This window comes from Capricornis sumatraensis, chromosome 21 (assembly GCF_032405125.1).
Source record: "Capricornis sumatraensis isolate serow.1 chromosome 21, serow.2, whole genome shotgun sequence".
Classification (NCBI taxonomy): Eukaryota; Metazoa; Chordata; class Mammalia; order Artiodactyla; family Bovidae; genus Capricornis; species Capricornis sumatraensis.
Genome location: NC_091089.1, coordinates 16,580,585 through 16,596,170, shown reverse-complemented (window position 1 = coordinate 16,596,170; position 15,586 = coordinate 16,580,585). Strand labels below are relative to the sequence as shown.

General features: G+C 35.7%; 1 protein-coding gene across 1 annotated transcript in view; it reads left to right on the top strand.

Moving 5' to 3' along the window:
* PIK3C3 (phosphatidylinositol 3-kinase catalytic subunit type 3) overlaps window positions 1-15,586 on the top strand; it is a 163,950-nt gene that overhangs the window by 109,003 nt on the left and 39,361 nt on the right. Inside the window, exons 17-20 of the mRNA XM_068993631.1 lie at window positions 2,161-2,289; window positions 2,841-2,910; window positions 8,304-8,368; window positions 10,972-11,056. Of these exons, the coding sequence (XP_068849732.1) occupies window positions 2,161-2,289; window positions 2,841-2,910; window positions 8,304-8,368; window positions 10,972-11,056 (349 nt within the window). The remainder of the gene's footprint in view (window positions 1-2,160; window positions 2,290-2,840; window positions 2,911-8,303; window positions 8,369-10,971; window positions 11,057-15,586) is intronic.

Here is a 15,586-nt window from a genome sequence, read left to right as displayed (position 1 = left end):
CCTGTGATTAGATAAGAATTCCAGTTACCCTTTTATAAAATTTTTCAATTTGGTATCTGTTCCTATGACTTAAATATTTTCTTATCTTTTTAAGTGGTAATTCTCTTTAGTCCATAACAGCATGTACCTGGCTTTCTTTTGGCTGGCCACCACTTGGATAGTTAGAAAGGACTGGAGGCAGCTGCCTTCTCTAAGCAGACCAAAGGGCTGAGATCATTCCTTGTGAAGCTTCATTGAGACATGATGTTGTAGGTTGTCTGATTCTAGGGTTGGAAAAGGGGGAAGTTGCATTGGAATATTACTTTCTATTGGGTAAGAAAGGCCTCATAGATCTCTCCTTTGGATATATTTTAAAAAGGTTATGATTACAATAAGAAATAATTCAGATTTTTTTTAAGGGTGTGATTTGAAAGGCAGCCTTTGGCAGCCCAGCATGCACAACTGCAATATGTTTCAAAAAGCAGTACTTTAACCTTACTGCATCTTATGGACTGATAGTGTCTATTCTTCTAAAAATTATTCTATTGCATCAGTTTTTAAGTGTTGTTTGCAACCTGTGTAGTTGGTTTTAAGATGCATTGAGTTATAAACCTGCAATTAAAAAGATGCTGGTTATAGGAGAGAGAATGCAAGTATTTCTTAGTTCATGCTGCTAAGTTACTTCAGTCGTGTTCGACTCTGTGCGACCCCATAGACGGCAGCCCAGCAGGGTCCCCCATCCCTGGGATTCTCCAGGCAAGAACACTGGAGTGGGTTGCCATTTCCTTCTCCAATGCAGGAAAGTGAAAAGTGAAAGTGAAGTCACTCAGTCATGTCCGACTCTTAGCGACCCCATGGACTGCAGCCTACCAGGCTCCTTCGTCCATGGGATTTTCCAGGCAAGAGTACTGGAGTGGGCTGCCATTGCCTTCTCCAGTAGAACTCCCAAATAAGATCTGCTTCTAATATTCTCATTCCCTTTAGGACTAACCAAGAACAGTATTTTATCATTTTTTAGCAAACAGGATGAAAAAGAATGTTTAAGACATAGAGCCGGAGTTGTAAGAGTGCAGTATGAGAATCTGTCATCATTGTTAGGTAGATTCTGGATCCATTTTTTTTCCTTAAATAATTTTATAATGTCATATATACAAAGTATAGATGGTCAGTAAGATATCATGGGATATCTTTTTAATCCTAATGTTTAATTCTGAATTTTTTCTTCTAGCCTTTATTAAATAAGTGGACATTCTTGAAAATTCTGAATTGGAGTTTAGGACTAATGGTTCTAGGGCATTTACTGCATAACTCTAGGATTATAATTCTTAACCATTTGGGGGTCATGAGTTTAAGAGTCCAATGAAAGTGATGGATTGGATATTTTAGAAAGTTACCCGTAATGCTTGTACATACACTGAAATGTCTACACAGAGTTGTAGCAGAATCCGTGAATTCTTGTTGCCCTTCTATGAACTCCTTAGAGCTGAAAAGGTTATGGACTTAGTTTTCAATATTTTTAGACAGTATTTTGTTAGACCCTAGCTTAAGAACAAAAGCTAGATCTCTGTGGGGAGTGAGCCCCTTAAGGCACTGAGATTAGTGCCCTAGTTATCCTTAGATTGTCATATGTTTACACTAGATTTCAGATGTACCCTAAATTTCAAAATCAGGTCCAAATTGGAATAGGGAAGTTGCAACAAAGAACATCTTGCTTATCATTTATCTTTAGGAATTTTGCTTCCAGTTGTTTTCTTGAGCGTTTGTGAGTAGGGCACAGGGATAAAATATATTTACCCTCAGGTGATCAAAGGATACTACAACTATTTGAAGTTTTAATTCACTAGAGATTGTAGTTTCTAAACTTAAATTCTTTGGAGGATTTTTGATGCCTTTCCCCTACATTTTATAGTGAAGTTTTCAAACATACAGCAAAGTTGAAAGGCTTTCACAGTAAACAACTATACACTCACTTCTTCAATTCTGTTAGTAACATTTTACTGTACTTTTTTTTTTCACACACCTGTTCATCCCTCTATCTGATACTTTTTATGCTATTATTTCTCATGGTCTATAGAAACTAATATTATTTGATTTGTCAGACTCATTTCTTTTCCTTAGATTATTATAGGTTTCTCTACATTTCCATCTTATATAATTTGAAAATAATATTTTTATTTCCAGAGTGCTCTTATGCCTGCACAGTTATTCTTTAAGACTGAAGATGGAGGCAAATATCCAGTTATATTTAAGCATGGGGATGATTTACGCCAAGATCAACTTATTCTCCAAATCATTTCACTCATGGACAAGGTGAGGATAATCTTATGTTGGTAGGAAACATGTTTTCATTTCAGAAATCAATGGTTTAGTGGATATGCTATGCATGGATACAGAATTACATGTACCCAGAATTATATAACATTCAGGTACAATCCTGGAGAGCTGAACAATCTCCACTTGATCTTGAACAAATGTAGTTGTTATTGTATTACTGTAGATGGCTCTTAAGATGAGTATAAAATGAAACTGCATGTGTTCCTTTTTATAAAAACTTTTTCACAGTTCTTTCAGTGTTGGATTTAGTAATTTTCTTCCTCTTAGTCAATTAAATCTTCTTTCTTAAATCCTGTTTCTGTCCATGGATTTTAAAGAAACATATTTGCTTTCATTTCCTTATTTGGAGTCATAAAATACTTCATGGCCAGTAAGGCCTGCATAAATCCTTAGGAGGAACCCTCTATCAGTGAAAACTGACAGTGATTTAGAAAAAGATAAAGAGATGTATTAAACTGCTATAATACTTACTACAAAACTGTTTCATAACATTCTTTTCATTTGTTTAATATAACTTTTGATCTTAGCTTCTACGAAAAGAAAATCTGGATTTGAAGTTGACGCCCTACAAAGTATTAGCCACTAGTACAAAGCATGGTAAGTTTATTTTTTAACAATTATTTATTCAGTGTCCAATGAGTATATTTTTCCTTTTTAAATTGGAAGTTGTTAAGAACATTAGGGATTGAACTCATTTGTAACACTGAAGACCAGTCAGGCCTTCCTGGCGACCTGTCTACCTTCCCTCCCTCCCTTTCTTTTTATACCTCTTGAAATCATTAAACAGCGTATTTGGGAAAAAAAATGAGAACCTTTATGATATATTTCTTTGGATTCAAAACTGTTTCCAAACCACAGTAGTTTTCTTCTGTGGTGATTTGTATCTGAAATCATAATTTTTTTTGTTATTGTTCAGTTACTAAGTCATGTTCAACTCTTTGCGACCTAATTCACTGCAACATACCAGGCTCCTTCCTCCGTCCTCCACTATGTCCTGGAGTTTGCTTAGGTTTGTGTCTGTTGAGTTTGTGATGCTATCTAACCATCTCATCCTCTGCTGCACCCTTCTCCTTTTGCTTTCAATCTTTTCCTAGCATCAGTGTCTTTTCCAGTGAGCTGGCTCTTCACATGAAGTAGCCAAAGTATTGGAGCTTCAGCTTCAGCATCAGTCCTTCCAATGAATATTCAGGGTTGATTTCCATTAGGATTGACTGGTTTGATCTCTCTACAGTAAAAGGGATTCTCAGGAATCTTCTCCCACACCAAAATTCGAAAGCATCAGTTCTTTGGAACTCAGCCTTCTTTGTGGTCCATCACATCCCTACATGACTACTGGAAAAACCATAGCTTTGTCTATATAGACCTTTGTCTTTGATGTCTCTGCTTTTTATTACGCTGTCTAGATTTGTCATAACTTTCCTTCCAAACAGCAAACAACTTTTAATTTCATGGGTGCAGTCACCATCTGCAGTGATTTTGGAGCACAAGAAAATAAAAACTGTCTCTGCTTCAACTTTTTCCCTTTCTATTTACCATGATGTGATAGGACCAGATGCCATGATCTTAGTTATTTGAATGTTGAGTTTCAAGCTACTTTTTTCACTCTCTTTAACCCTAATCAAGAGGCTCTTTAGTTCCTCCTCACTTTCTGCCTTTACAGTTGTATCATCTGCATATCTGAGGCTGTTGAGATTTCTTCTGGCAATCTTGATTCCAACTTGTGACTCATCCAGCTTGGCATTTCATGTGATGTACTCTGCATATAATCATTATTGAGAGTTACTAAAACCTAGAGAGGCTTTGTATTGTGCCGTGCTTATGCAAACCACTCATCAGATGATGTTGCTTTTATTCATTGATTTTTTTTTTTTTTTTTAATATATATGTCTAACTCTTTCTGAGATTGAGTAACCTCTGGAAGTTTGGCGGAAGATTCCCTCAGAATGCTTGCCTAATGTGTATTGTAACTTTTATAATCTTGTTACTCTTAGAGCTTCTTACCCTTAGATTAGGTACTTTGGAGAAACAAGTACTTGTTTTATTTTAGGCCTTCTGCCCTTCTCCTTGTTACTTCCAAATCTTTCTGGCAGTTTAATTTCTTATATGTTCTATTACTATCCTACATAAATTGATTTACTTAGCTTTTATTTGCTCCTGGGACTGAGACAAAAGCATTAGCTTAGTTTACAAGTTCTTGAGTGGTATAACATACCTCCATACCTCTCTGTTACACCTCTTTTTTCCACTCTCCTTGCTTCTTAGACTTTAGCGACACCATCCACCTTCCATTTTTGCAAATGTACCATGCTCTTTTGAGCCTTATATTATTGTTATCTTTAATATTCTTTCTGCCTTATTTATGCATCTTATTATCCTTCAAAATACAGTTCAGATGTCAGAGGCCCTCTGATCCGTATTGTAATATAGGTCTCCCTTTACTGTTCCTTTTCATAGTGTCCTTTCATTCATAGCATTTATTCCAATAAAATTTGCAAACTTGTGAGATATTTGAAAGCAGGTCAAAGCGCTGTTTTTGCTTACCTGCAAAATTCTTGCTACCTAGTAGAAAAACTACAAATATATGTTAAATGCATTGATGCAGACTATTCGGTATTTATCATATGGGAATAAATGAGATGTTTCTTACTCTAAAGTAATGCACAGTCTCCTAATTTGCATGCAGATAATTATAATGTGTCATTGTTTGGTCACTTAGTCATGTCTGACTCTTTGCAACCCCACAGACTGTAGCCTTCCAGGCTCCTCTGTCCATGGGATTTCCCAGATACGACTACTGGAGACGGTTGCCATTTTCTTCTCCAGAGGATCTTCCTGCCCAGGGATTGAATTTGTTTCTCTTGCATTGGCAGACAGATTCTTTACCACTGAGCCACTAGGGCAGCCCAATTATAATGTAAGGCTTACCAAAACCAGATCATAGTTGTTTATGATTCTGAAATATTTCCATCATTCAACTTTGATTTTTTTTTTCACAGATTTATAGTTTTATACTTCTTTTGTTGTCCCTGGACTTACTTACAGGCTTAATTTTTATCCTTATTCTCATGTATACTATCCCCCTCCCCTTCTTTGTCGTAGTTCAGGTAGGGGATTTATACTTCCCTCTCATAGCATTTCCAGGGAATGGCAGAAGATAGAGTATTACACAAAGAAAGCCAATGAATATACTATAATTTTAGGGTTAGGTGATTGATATTCTGAAATGCCACAATTTCAGATTTCTTAAAGTGATTTTTCATTTAGAATTTTAATTGACGTGTTGTAAAACTGCAGAAAGAAATTTTATGCCAAATTTAAGAACCCTTACCCTGTTACTGATCTGATAAATAGAGTGCCTGAAGAACTGTGGACACAGGTTCTAACATTGTACAGGAAGCTGTGATCGAGACCATCCCCAAGAAAAAGAAATGCAAAAAGCCAAAATGGTTGTCCGAGGAGGCCATACAAATAGCTGAGAAAAGAAGAGACATGAAAGGCAAAGGAAAACGAAAGATATACCCATATGAATGCAGAGTTTCAAAGAACAGCAAGGAGAGATAAGAAAGTCTTCCTCAGTGATCAGTGCAAAGAAATAGAGGAAAACAATAGAATGGGAAGGACTAGCGATCTCTTCAAGAAAATTAGAGATATCAAGGGACCATTTCATGCAAAGATGGGCACAATAAAGGACAGAAATGGTATGGACCTAACAAGCAGAAGATATTGAGAAGAGGTGGTAAGAATACACAAAAGAACTACACAAAAAAGATCTTAATGACCCAGATAACCACGTTGGTGTAATCACTCACCTAAAGCCAGACATCCTGGAATATGAAGTCAGGTGGGCCTTAGGAAGCATCACTACAAAGAAAATTATTAGAGGTGATGGAATTCCAGTTGAGCTATTTCAAGTCCTAAAAGATGATGCTGTGAAAGTGCTACACTCAATATGCCAGCAAATTTGGAAAACTCAGCAATGGTCAGGACTGGAAAAGATTGGTTTTCATTCCAATCCCAAAGAAAGGCAATGCCAAAGAATGTTCAAACTACCACAAAATATTGTATTCATCTCACATGCTAGCAAAGTAATGCTCAAAATTCTCCCAGTGAGGCTTCAAAAATACATGAACTGAGAACTTCCCGACATTCAAGCTGGATTTAAAAAAGGCAGAGGAACCAGAGATCAAATTGTCAAAATCCACTGGATTGTAGAAAAGGCAAGAGAGTTCAAGAAAAATACCTATTTCTGCTTTATTGACTATGCCAGAGCCTTTGACTGTGTGGATCACAACAAACTGGAAAATTCTGAAAGAGATGGGAATATGAGACCGCCTTACCTTCTTGAGAAATGTGTATACAGGTCAAGAAGCAGCAGTTAAAACCAGATGTGAAACAATGGGCTGGTTCCAAATTGGGAAAGGAGTGTGTCAAGGCTGTATTTTGTCATCTTGTTAACTCCCCTGGAGAAGGAAATGGCAACCCACTCCACTACTCTTGCCTGGAGAATCCCATGGACAGAGAAGCCTGGTAGGCTACAGTCCACAGGGTCACAAAGAGTTGGACACGACTGAGCGACTTCACTTCACTTCACTTACTTAACTTACATGCAGAGTACATCATGGGAAATGCTGGGCTGGATGAAGCACAAGCTGGAATCAAGATTGCTGGGAGAGAAATATCAATAACCTCAGATATGCAGATGACACCACCTTTATGGCAGAAAGCGAAGAGGAACTAAAGAGTCTCTTGATTGAAGTAAAAGAGGAGAATGAAAAATCTGGCTTACATTCAACAAACAAAGATCATGGGATCCAGTCCCATCACTTCATGGCAAATAGATGGGGAAAAAATGAAAACAGTGAGAGACTTTATTTTGGGGGGCTCCAAAATCGCTGCAGATGGTGACTGCAGCCATGAAATTAAAAGATGCTTGCCTCTTGGAAGAAAAACTATGACCAACCGAGACAGCATATTAAAAAGCAGAGACATTACTTTGCCGACAAAGGTCCGTCTAGTCAAAGCTATGGTTTTACCAGTAGTCATGTATGTATGTGAGAGTTGAACTATAAAGAAAGCCATGCACCAAAGAATTGATGCTTTTGAACTGTGGTGTTGGAGAAGACTCTTGAGAGTCCCTTGGACTGCAAGGATATCAAACCAGTCAATCCTAAAGGAAATCAGTCCTGAATATTCATTAGAAGGATTGATGCTGAAGCTGAAACTCCAATACTTTGGCCACCTGATACAAAGCACTGACTCATTGGAAAAGACCCTGATGCTGGGAAAGATTGAAGGCAGGAGGAGAAGGGAATGACATAGGACAAGATGGTTGGATGGTATCACCGACTCAGTGAACATGAGTTTAAGCAAGCTCTGGGAGTTGGTGATGGAAAGGAAGCCTGGTGTGCTGCAGTCTATGGGGTTGCAAAGAGTCGAACATGACTGAGTAACAACTGAACTGAACCTTATTACTTTGTGTTCCTGTATATAATAATAGAAATTGGCCTAGAGAAACATACAGATTTTCAGCTTAATTTTTTTATATGTTTCCGTGTAGTTACTATGATGTAAATGCCAATATATTACTAAATACAATGTTTATAGACCTCTTTAAGCTAATAAGTTTGTATTGTGTACATTTGCAAATGAAGACTATTCTTAACAGAATCTTTATTGCTTAACCAATATTGTTTTGTCATTCAGTCATGTCTGACTTTGCGATCCCATAGACTACAGCACACCAGGCTCCTCTGTTCTCCACTCTCTCTCTGAGTTTGCTCAAATTCATGTCTATTGAGTCAATGATGCTATCTAACCATATCATCCTCTGCTACCTCCTTCTCCTGCCTTCAGTGTTCCCAGCATCAAAGTCTTTTCCAACAGAGGGGGCTCTTCACATCAGGTGGCCTAAGTGAGCTTCAGCTTCAGCAAGTCCTTCCAGTGGCTTAACCAAAAGCTGTGCTTAATACAATATGTCTATTTCTGTGTAGGCTTCATGCAGTTTATCCAATCAGTTCCTGTTGCTGAAGTTCTTGATACAGAAGGAAGCATTCAGGTATAATATCTATTTTAATGATTTATAAATTTCATGAATATTTCTTCTTAGAAAAGTTTCAGTCTCTATAAAAAGTACATAGAGTTTTAGAAATGACAGTCTCTTTTTCTCACTTTTCTTCCCTCAAGTTGTTTTTTTTTCCAAAGAATTAAACAATGCTAACAGTTGGAAATGTTTCCAAGGTAGATAGATGTTCAGTTCCTTAAACTTTGCCTGGCACATAATAGGCGATCAGGAATTTTTTTGAAGTTTATGGTTACATTATATTGCAAAGTATGGAAATATTATGATTTATGTAGCCATCAGTGAACGTTCTGATTATTTCCAGTTTTTGTTGTTATTCAGAACAAGGCTACAGTGATATTCTTGTCGTAACATGTTTTACATAATTATGTTTTTTAAGACCTTTTTCCCCACCCTCCCTCTCCAAAATCATTATTCTCCTTTAAGATAAGAAAAGGCAAGTTGTACTAAGCCATATATATATTTGAAATTGTTTTTATATTTTAAAATCGTGAATTAGTGTTTATTGCAAAATTCTTACTTCATGTTAATAGTTTACTTTTGTTATCTTTTGAATGTAATTTTTCTTTTTTCCTATGAAAAATGTATGTAATTCACACAGAAAAAATTGATATGCCTGAGATGAAAAATCATACAGTGAAGGGCTTGATAAAGGATATTTACTGTACTATGTTTTTGTGTTTCTCAGTTTCGAGTGTCCCAGTAATTCAGTGTGGAGTTCAGACTTTCAGAAAGACTTTACTCTGATTTCTTAACAAAACAAGAGGTTGATTCTATTGTTTGGTTCAAGGTACAGTTGTGCTCAGTTGCTTAAAAACTTAGACACGAAACATCAAAATGCCAGAGTTTGAAGTTGGGCTCTGTGGCTTTCTATCTATATTTTGAGTAACCTTGCAAACAGGTTAGCCTTGAGCTGGTATTTGGCTTTCAGTAGGAACTCATAAGGGTGGTTCACATACCTAGACTCTTTGTACAAATAATATGATTTATAGGAATCAACCGGCCTCCCTTCTAGAATTTTGATAGTTGCTGGACTAAATAGACTATAGAGGGTGCCTGTATGAGCAGCCCTCAGGAAATAAGCTCAGTGTATCCCTTCAGAAGAGAACAAGGAGGATTCACATGTAATTCACAGGCTTTGCCTGTGTGTCTTCTCCATGTTGATTCCGTTGCGTTTACTTCTGCTGTAATACACCTTACTAGTGGTACAGCTGTAAGCTGAGTCTGTGACCCTGTCTAACAGATCAAATCTGTCAGAGGTCTAGGGGACCTCCTAACATACGCTTTAAGTCTCAGTTTTTGTATCTATAAAATTGGGGTAATAAGAGTACTTAGCTATAGAATTCTTCTGAAGATGACATGAAATGTATACAGAGCTTGAACACAGGTTCTAACTGAAGTAATTGTTTAATAAAGTTGTCATTTATTATGTTGTTCTGTGCAATTATGATTTTGTAAGATAAAGACAATGACAGTTTGTGCCCTGATTCGTAATTCCATGTGTGATCGGTGTAAATAATTTTGCCAAGTTGTAGCTTATCTCATCTTCAGCTTTAGTAGATAGTTAAAAATTGTTTACCAAAATAATTATTTTTGGAAACAACTGTTTTTCTTTGCTACTCATCTTTACTTAATCTTGGTATTGTCGAGCTTCTAAATTTTGCTATTTATTATTATTTAGTTTACATTCCCCTGATCACCAAAAACATTGAGTGAAATATGTGTATAGGCCATTTATTTCTTCTGTGAAGTGCTTGTTCATATATTTTGCCCATTTTTTTCTTGGATTTTTTTGTCTTTTTTCTTATTGGTTTATAGGAGTTCTTTATATTTTCTAGATATACATTCTTTTTCACTTATAGAATGTTTAAAAAGCTTAAAACATAGGATAAATTTATTTTTTAATAGAGTGTTAATTATATTTTCAGATAGTATACTGCGTCTATTTTTCTTTAACATCTAGATGTAAAAGAATAGGCTAGTTGATAATATGGGGAAAAGAAAGTATACAATTTTCCCCAGTATTTCCAGACTGTTTGGACACTCTAGTGTATTAATTGTGCCCTTGGAATTCTTTGGTTCAGTCTGTATCTCATGTTTATCTTCTGTCAATTTCCTCTTAATTTGAAAAGTCTTAGCATTGCATTGTAACTATTTTGAGTACTGGAATGTAATTTTATTGAGCTTGTTAATGGTAGCAGTATTTCAGTGGCTATACTTAAAAAGTTATTTTAAAAATTCATGTTCACTTTTAGGAGAATGTATGATTCACAGAAAGCCTCTCATGTTTACTTTCAGGAGAAATGTGAAACAAACTGGTAAATTAAGTATGAGATATAGCAGTACATTTATTTAATGTTTTCCCCTGTGGTATAGAAGTAGCACACTTTTATTTATTTGTTTATTTCTTAGTCTCTGACTATAAGCATAGTAATATGACTGATTCCTGAGGAATATGCTTCCCCAATTCTGCATTTTATAAAGTTTTATACCAGACACCTATTTGTCATTATTTACAAATTTGAAATGCCTAATTTGTTTAAAGGATTGAATTTGTAAACATATAAACATCTTTTCAGAACTTTTTTAGAAAATATGCACCAAGTGAGAATGGGCCAAATGGAATCAGTGCTGAAGTTATGGACACTTACGTTAAAAGCTGTGGTAAGTTTTTCAACTTACTGCTTCTCATTGATATGAGGGAATAAAGGAAAGGAAGCTATCTTGTCATATTCATACACATTTAGAACATGTTAAGATTTTGGCTTAGATTTGTCCATTTTTGGCTGCAATAACAAAATACCAGATACTGGGTGACTTACAAACAATAGAAATTTATTTCTCATAGTTCTGGAGGCTGGAAGTCTGAGATAAGGTGCCAGCTTGGTCAGGTGAGGACCTTCTTTGGGTTAAAGACCTGTTATTGTATCTGCACCTGCTGGGAATGGCTAGGCAGCTCTGTGGGGTCTTTCATAAGGTGCTGATTCCATACTTGAGGGCTGCTGCTGCTGCTAAGTCACTTCAGTCATGTCCGACTCTTCGCATCCCCATGGACTGCAACCTACCAGTCCTCTCCGTCCATGGGATTTTCCAGGCAAGAGTACTGGAGTGGGGTGCCACTGCCTTCTCCAATACTTGAGGGCTAAGTACCTCCAAAAGGTCCCACCTCCTACCTTGGGTGTTAGAGGCATGTTCATTTTGAGGGGACACTACTATTCAAGCCACAGCAGTTTTAAATGCCCTATAAGAAGATTAAAAGATAGAAAATGTGATAAAAGAAGTCATTAATGTTTTGACATAATGGTAGGAATGCAGTGTAAATTCTGCTTAGTCTTTTATAGATATATCTTTGCAATCACTTAACTATTTTGTAACTGTAAGTTATCTCTTCCTGGAAGCTGTAATTTTTCCCTTGATTTTCTTTGAGTTTGAATGAGCGATTAAGTGGTGGTGGTGGTGGTGGTTTAGTCACTAAGTCGTGCCCGACTCCTGCGAACTCATGGACTGTAGCCTGCTAGACTTCTTTGTCCAAGCAATTAAGTAGATTGGGAAAAGTCTGTCAGGAATAATCATGTTTTTGATAAATCTCTAGACCTAAGATTACAGTGCTATGTTAAGAGGTACCTATCATGGTATTTTAGATTAGTACTTATGGTCACTTACTGGAAATGTCAGTAGTGGCAAGCTGAAGAGATTAATTCAAATGTTTCAACCATTTATGCCTATTCTCATGAAGCTTATATTTTTTTATTTTCTTAAGGTTTTTTTTTTTTAACAGCTAGATTGTTTAAGGGAGAGTTAATAAAAGAATTGACACTAGACTTGAGCCCTGAATAGTATATGGTATATATCATGTTATTCCTGTTTTACATAAATATTATATTTATGTTTACACCCATATTTATACTTAAGCAGTCAAAGTTGAGGGAAGCAGAGGATTTTCTAGACATACAATAACTGTATTTATACTTTTGCATCATTTAATGGCTTATAAGTTGCTCTCTTATACATGACTATTTTTTTTATTTTTCACAATGCTCCTATGAGGTTGTATTCCAGATTATTTTGTACTGCATAATTTATTCCTAAACTTATATTTGGTATATTTTTGACTGAGAATTATAAAGAAAATATAATATTCTTAGGAACTTTTAAAATACTGAAATAAAATGTGTGTATATTTATTCAAATTCTTTATACTTTTAATTCTCATTTTAAACTAAGAAACATAGCATTTTACAGGTAACTGTATTTACCCATGAAAATGTGTTCAACCATAAAAATGATCACATGCAGTGTATTTTGATTTAAAAATTTTTTTAAGTTGATTAAAGCATCTAGGAGAGAATATTCCCCTTTTCTTACTCTGTATTTCTCTCTCCTCTCCTTCCCTCCCTGCTTTACTTCTTTATTTTTTCCCCTTTCTCTTCCATCCATTTTTTTCTCCGTTCATTCTGTTTTCTAAGATCTGAAAAATTAATATATTTTCTAAAGGCTTGATAGATCACTCACATGGCTGGCAGCTTATATTGTTTTTCAGCCAAACTTGTTAATCAAGTCACTTGTAGGGGCTTCCCCGTGGCTTGTGTTTCTCAGAGCTGGATTTATGAAGAATTTTAAGAGATAGGAAGTAGAAACTTTTTGTTTCTGAAGGCCTGGATTGGGAAGCTGGTAGTTTGTTACTTTTGTCATATTCTGTTGGTCAGAAGAGTCACACAACCTGCCTGGATTCAAGGGAAAAGGTTATAGTTCCTACTTTGAATGAGAAGCATGTAAAAGAATCTTTAATTAGCCACACCTGGTTTTCACTGGGAGAAGGCAGTGGCACCCCACTCCAGTAGTCTTGCCTGGAGAATCCCACGGACGGAGGAGCCTGGAAGGCTGCAGTCCATGGGGTCGCTGAGGGTCAGACATGACTGAGCGACTTCACTTTCACTTTTCACTTTCATGCATTGGAGAAGAAAATGGCAACCCACTCCAGTGTTCTTGCCTGGAGAATCCCAGGGACAGGGGAGCCTGGTGGGCTACCATCTATGGGGTCGCACAGAGTCGGACACGACTGAAGTGACTTAGCAGCAGCAGCAGTTTTCATTACTTTATTACTTGAGATATTTTGCATACATCAATCAATTACCTTCTGTCTTGTTACTTAACTTTCATGTAGTTACTATAACTTTTTATATCATATATATATTTAGTAAAGAAATGCTAACTTCTTTTAATTTTTAATTTTTTAAATTATGAAAATATGAACTGGGATATTATAATTTTTTAAGTAAATTAATATTTTTAGTTGGAGTTTCAGTATCAAATTCTCAGAAATTAACAGAGTGAATATACAGAGACATGGAAGTATATAGTAGACCTGAAAAGCACTATGAACCACTTCAACATAATTAGGATTCATGCAGTTTTCACACAACAGTAGGATACAAATTCTTTTCAAGTTTCCATAGACTATAAACTAGGAGACACTGGAACATATCAAGGGACATAAGACAAAGTGCAAAAATTTCTTGGTGTAAAGGTATTGAAATCATACAAAGGCTGTTTATATATCACTGTGGAATTATGTTAGAAATCAGTATCAAAAGGTATTTGAAAATAACCCACATATTTTCAAGTGCAGTATGACATTTACCAAGAGAGATCGTTGAGTCACTGAAAGCCTCAATAAAGTTAGCTTGAAAAAAACACAGAGGGATAATTGCAGAGAAGAAAACATTTAAATGAGAAATTAGTATCAAATGAAAATTAATGTTAAAGATACTTTTTTAAAAATCCCATGTGTTTGGAAATTAAATGTCTACTTTTTCATGATGGGTATATCTAAGAGACTATAATAAGGAAAATTAGAAAATATTTGTACTAGAATAAAAATGAAGAGAATTTACCAGAATTTGTTGTACATGACTGAAGCTGCTCAATGCAGTTAAATACAATGTGGAATCTTGACTAAGATATGAAAACAAATAATGAATACTAACATAAAATTTTGTGAAATTTGAACAAAATCTGTACTTTAGTTAATACTGTATCGCTTGTTGACTTCCTATATCTTTTTACAACATAATATTTCTTTGTATTCTCAAAATTGGATTAGAAGTTTCAAGCCTCATTCAGAATTTTTCTTTATCACTAAGATAATAAATTTTCTAGATTTTTAGCAGTAATACTAGATGCCAGAATACATGGAACTATATCAGTTTTGAGTAAATATAAATTAGAAATCTAGCATTCTATTCATACTAAGTCAATAATGGATCAAATAAACCCAAGGAGGAACACACTCAGACACGTAGTAATCAAAATGATGAAAATTAAAGACAAGATAAAACATTAAAAGCAACAAGGGAAAAGCAACCAATAACATACAGGGGAATCTCAACAAGCCTTAAGGGAATGGCATGATATATTTAAAGTGATGAAAGGGAAAAACCTATAACCAAGAATATCCTACCCAGTAAGATTCTTGTTCAGATTTGATGGAGAAACCAAAAGCTTTCCAGTCAAGCAAAAGGTCAAAGAATTCAGCACCACCAAACCAGCTTTACAATAAATACTGAAGGAAATTCTCTATTTGGTTAACAGAAAATAACAGAATTCTACATCACTAAAACTACCATTTAATTAAAAAACTTGCAGTGACTTTTCAAAATCCAGATGCGTAACAGAATTGTCTTGGAAGTTTTTGAAAAATGCAGATGCTCAGGTTTTGCTGTTCTCCAAAGCTCCAGGTGTGTTTCTAATGAGCAGCCATGTTTAAAAACAGTTGGACTGTATGATGATCTTCTTTTATTAATTTGTTTCACTTTTTCTATTTCATATTTATTGCTCCCTTTCATTTAGCTTATGTTTTCCAATTTCTTTATCTTTTTTTGTTTTTTCTCAAGCCTTTATGAAGTGTAGCAGAAAATCTTTTGCATACCTATACATATAGTATTGTGTATGCTGTGTGCTTAGTCGCTCAGTTGTGTCCAACTCTTTGCAACCCCATGGACTGTAGCTCACCAGGCTCCTCTGTTCATGGGGATTCTCCAGGCAAGTATACTGAAGTGAGTTGCCATGCCCTCCTCCAGGGGATCTTCCCAACCCAGCGATCAAACCCAGTCTTCCAGATTGCAGGCAGATTCTTTACCGTCTGAGCCACCAGGGAAGCCCTAGTATGTGTAATATAATATATATATTTTAGAA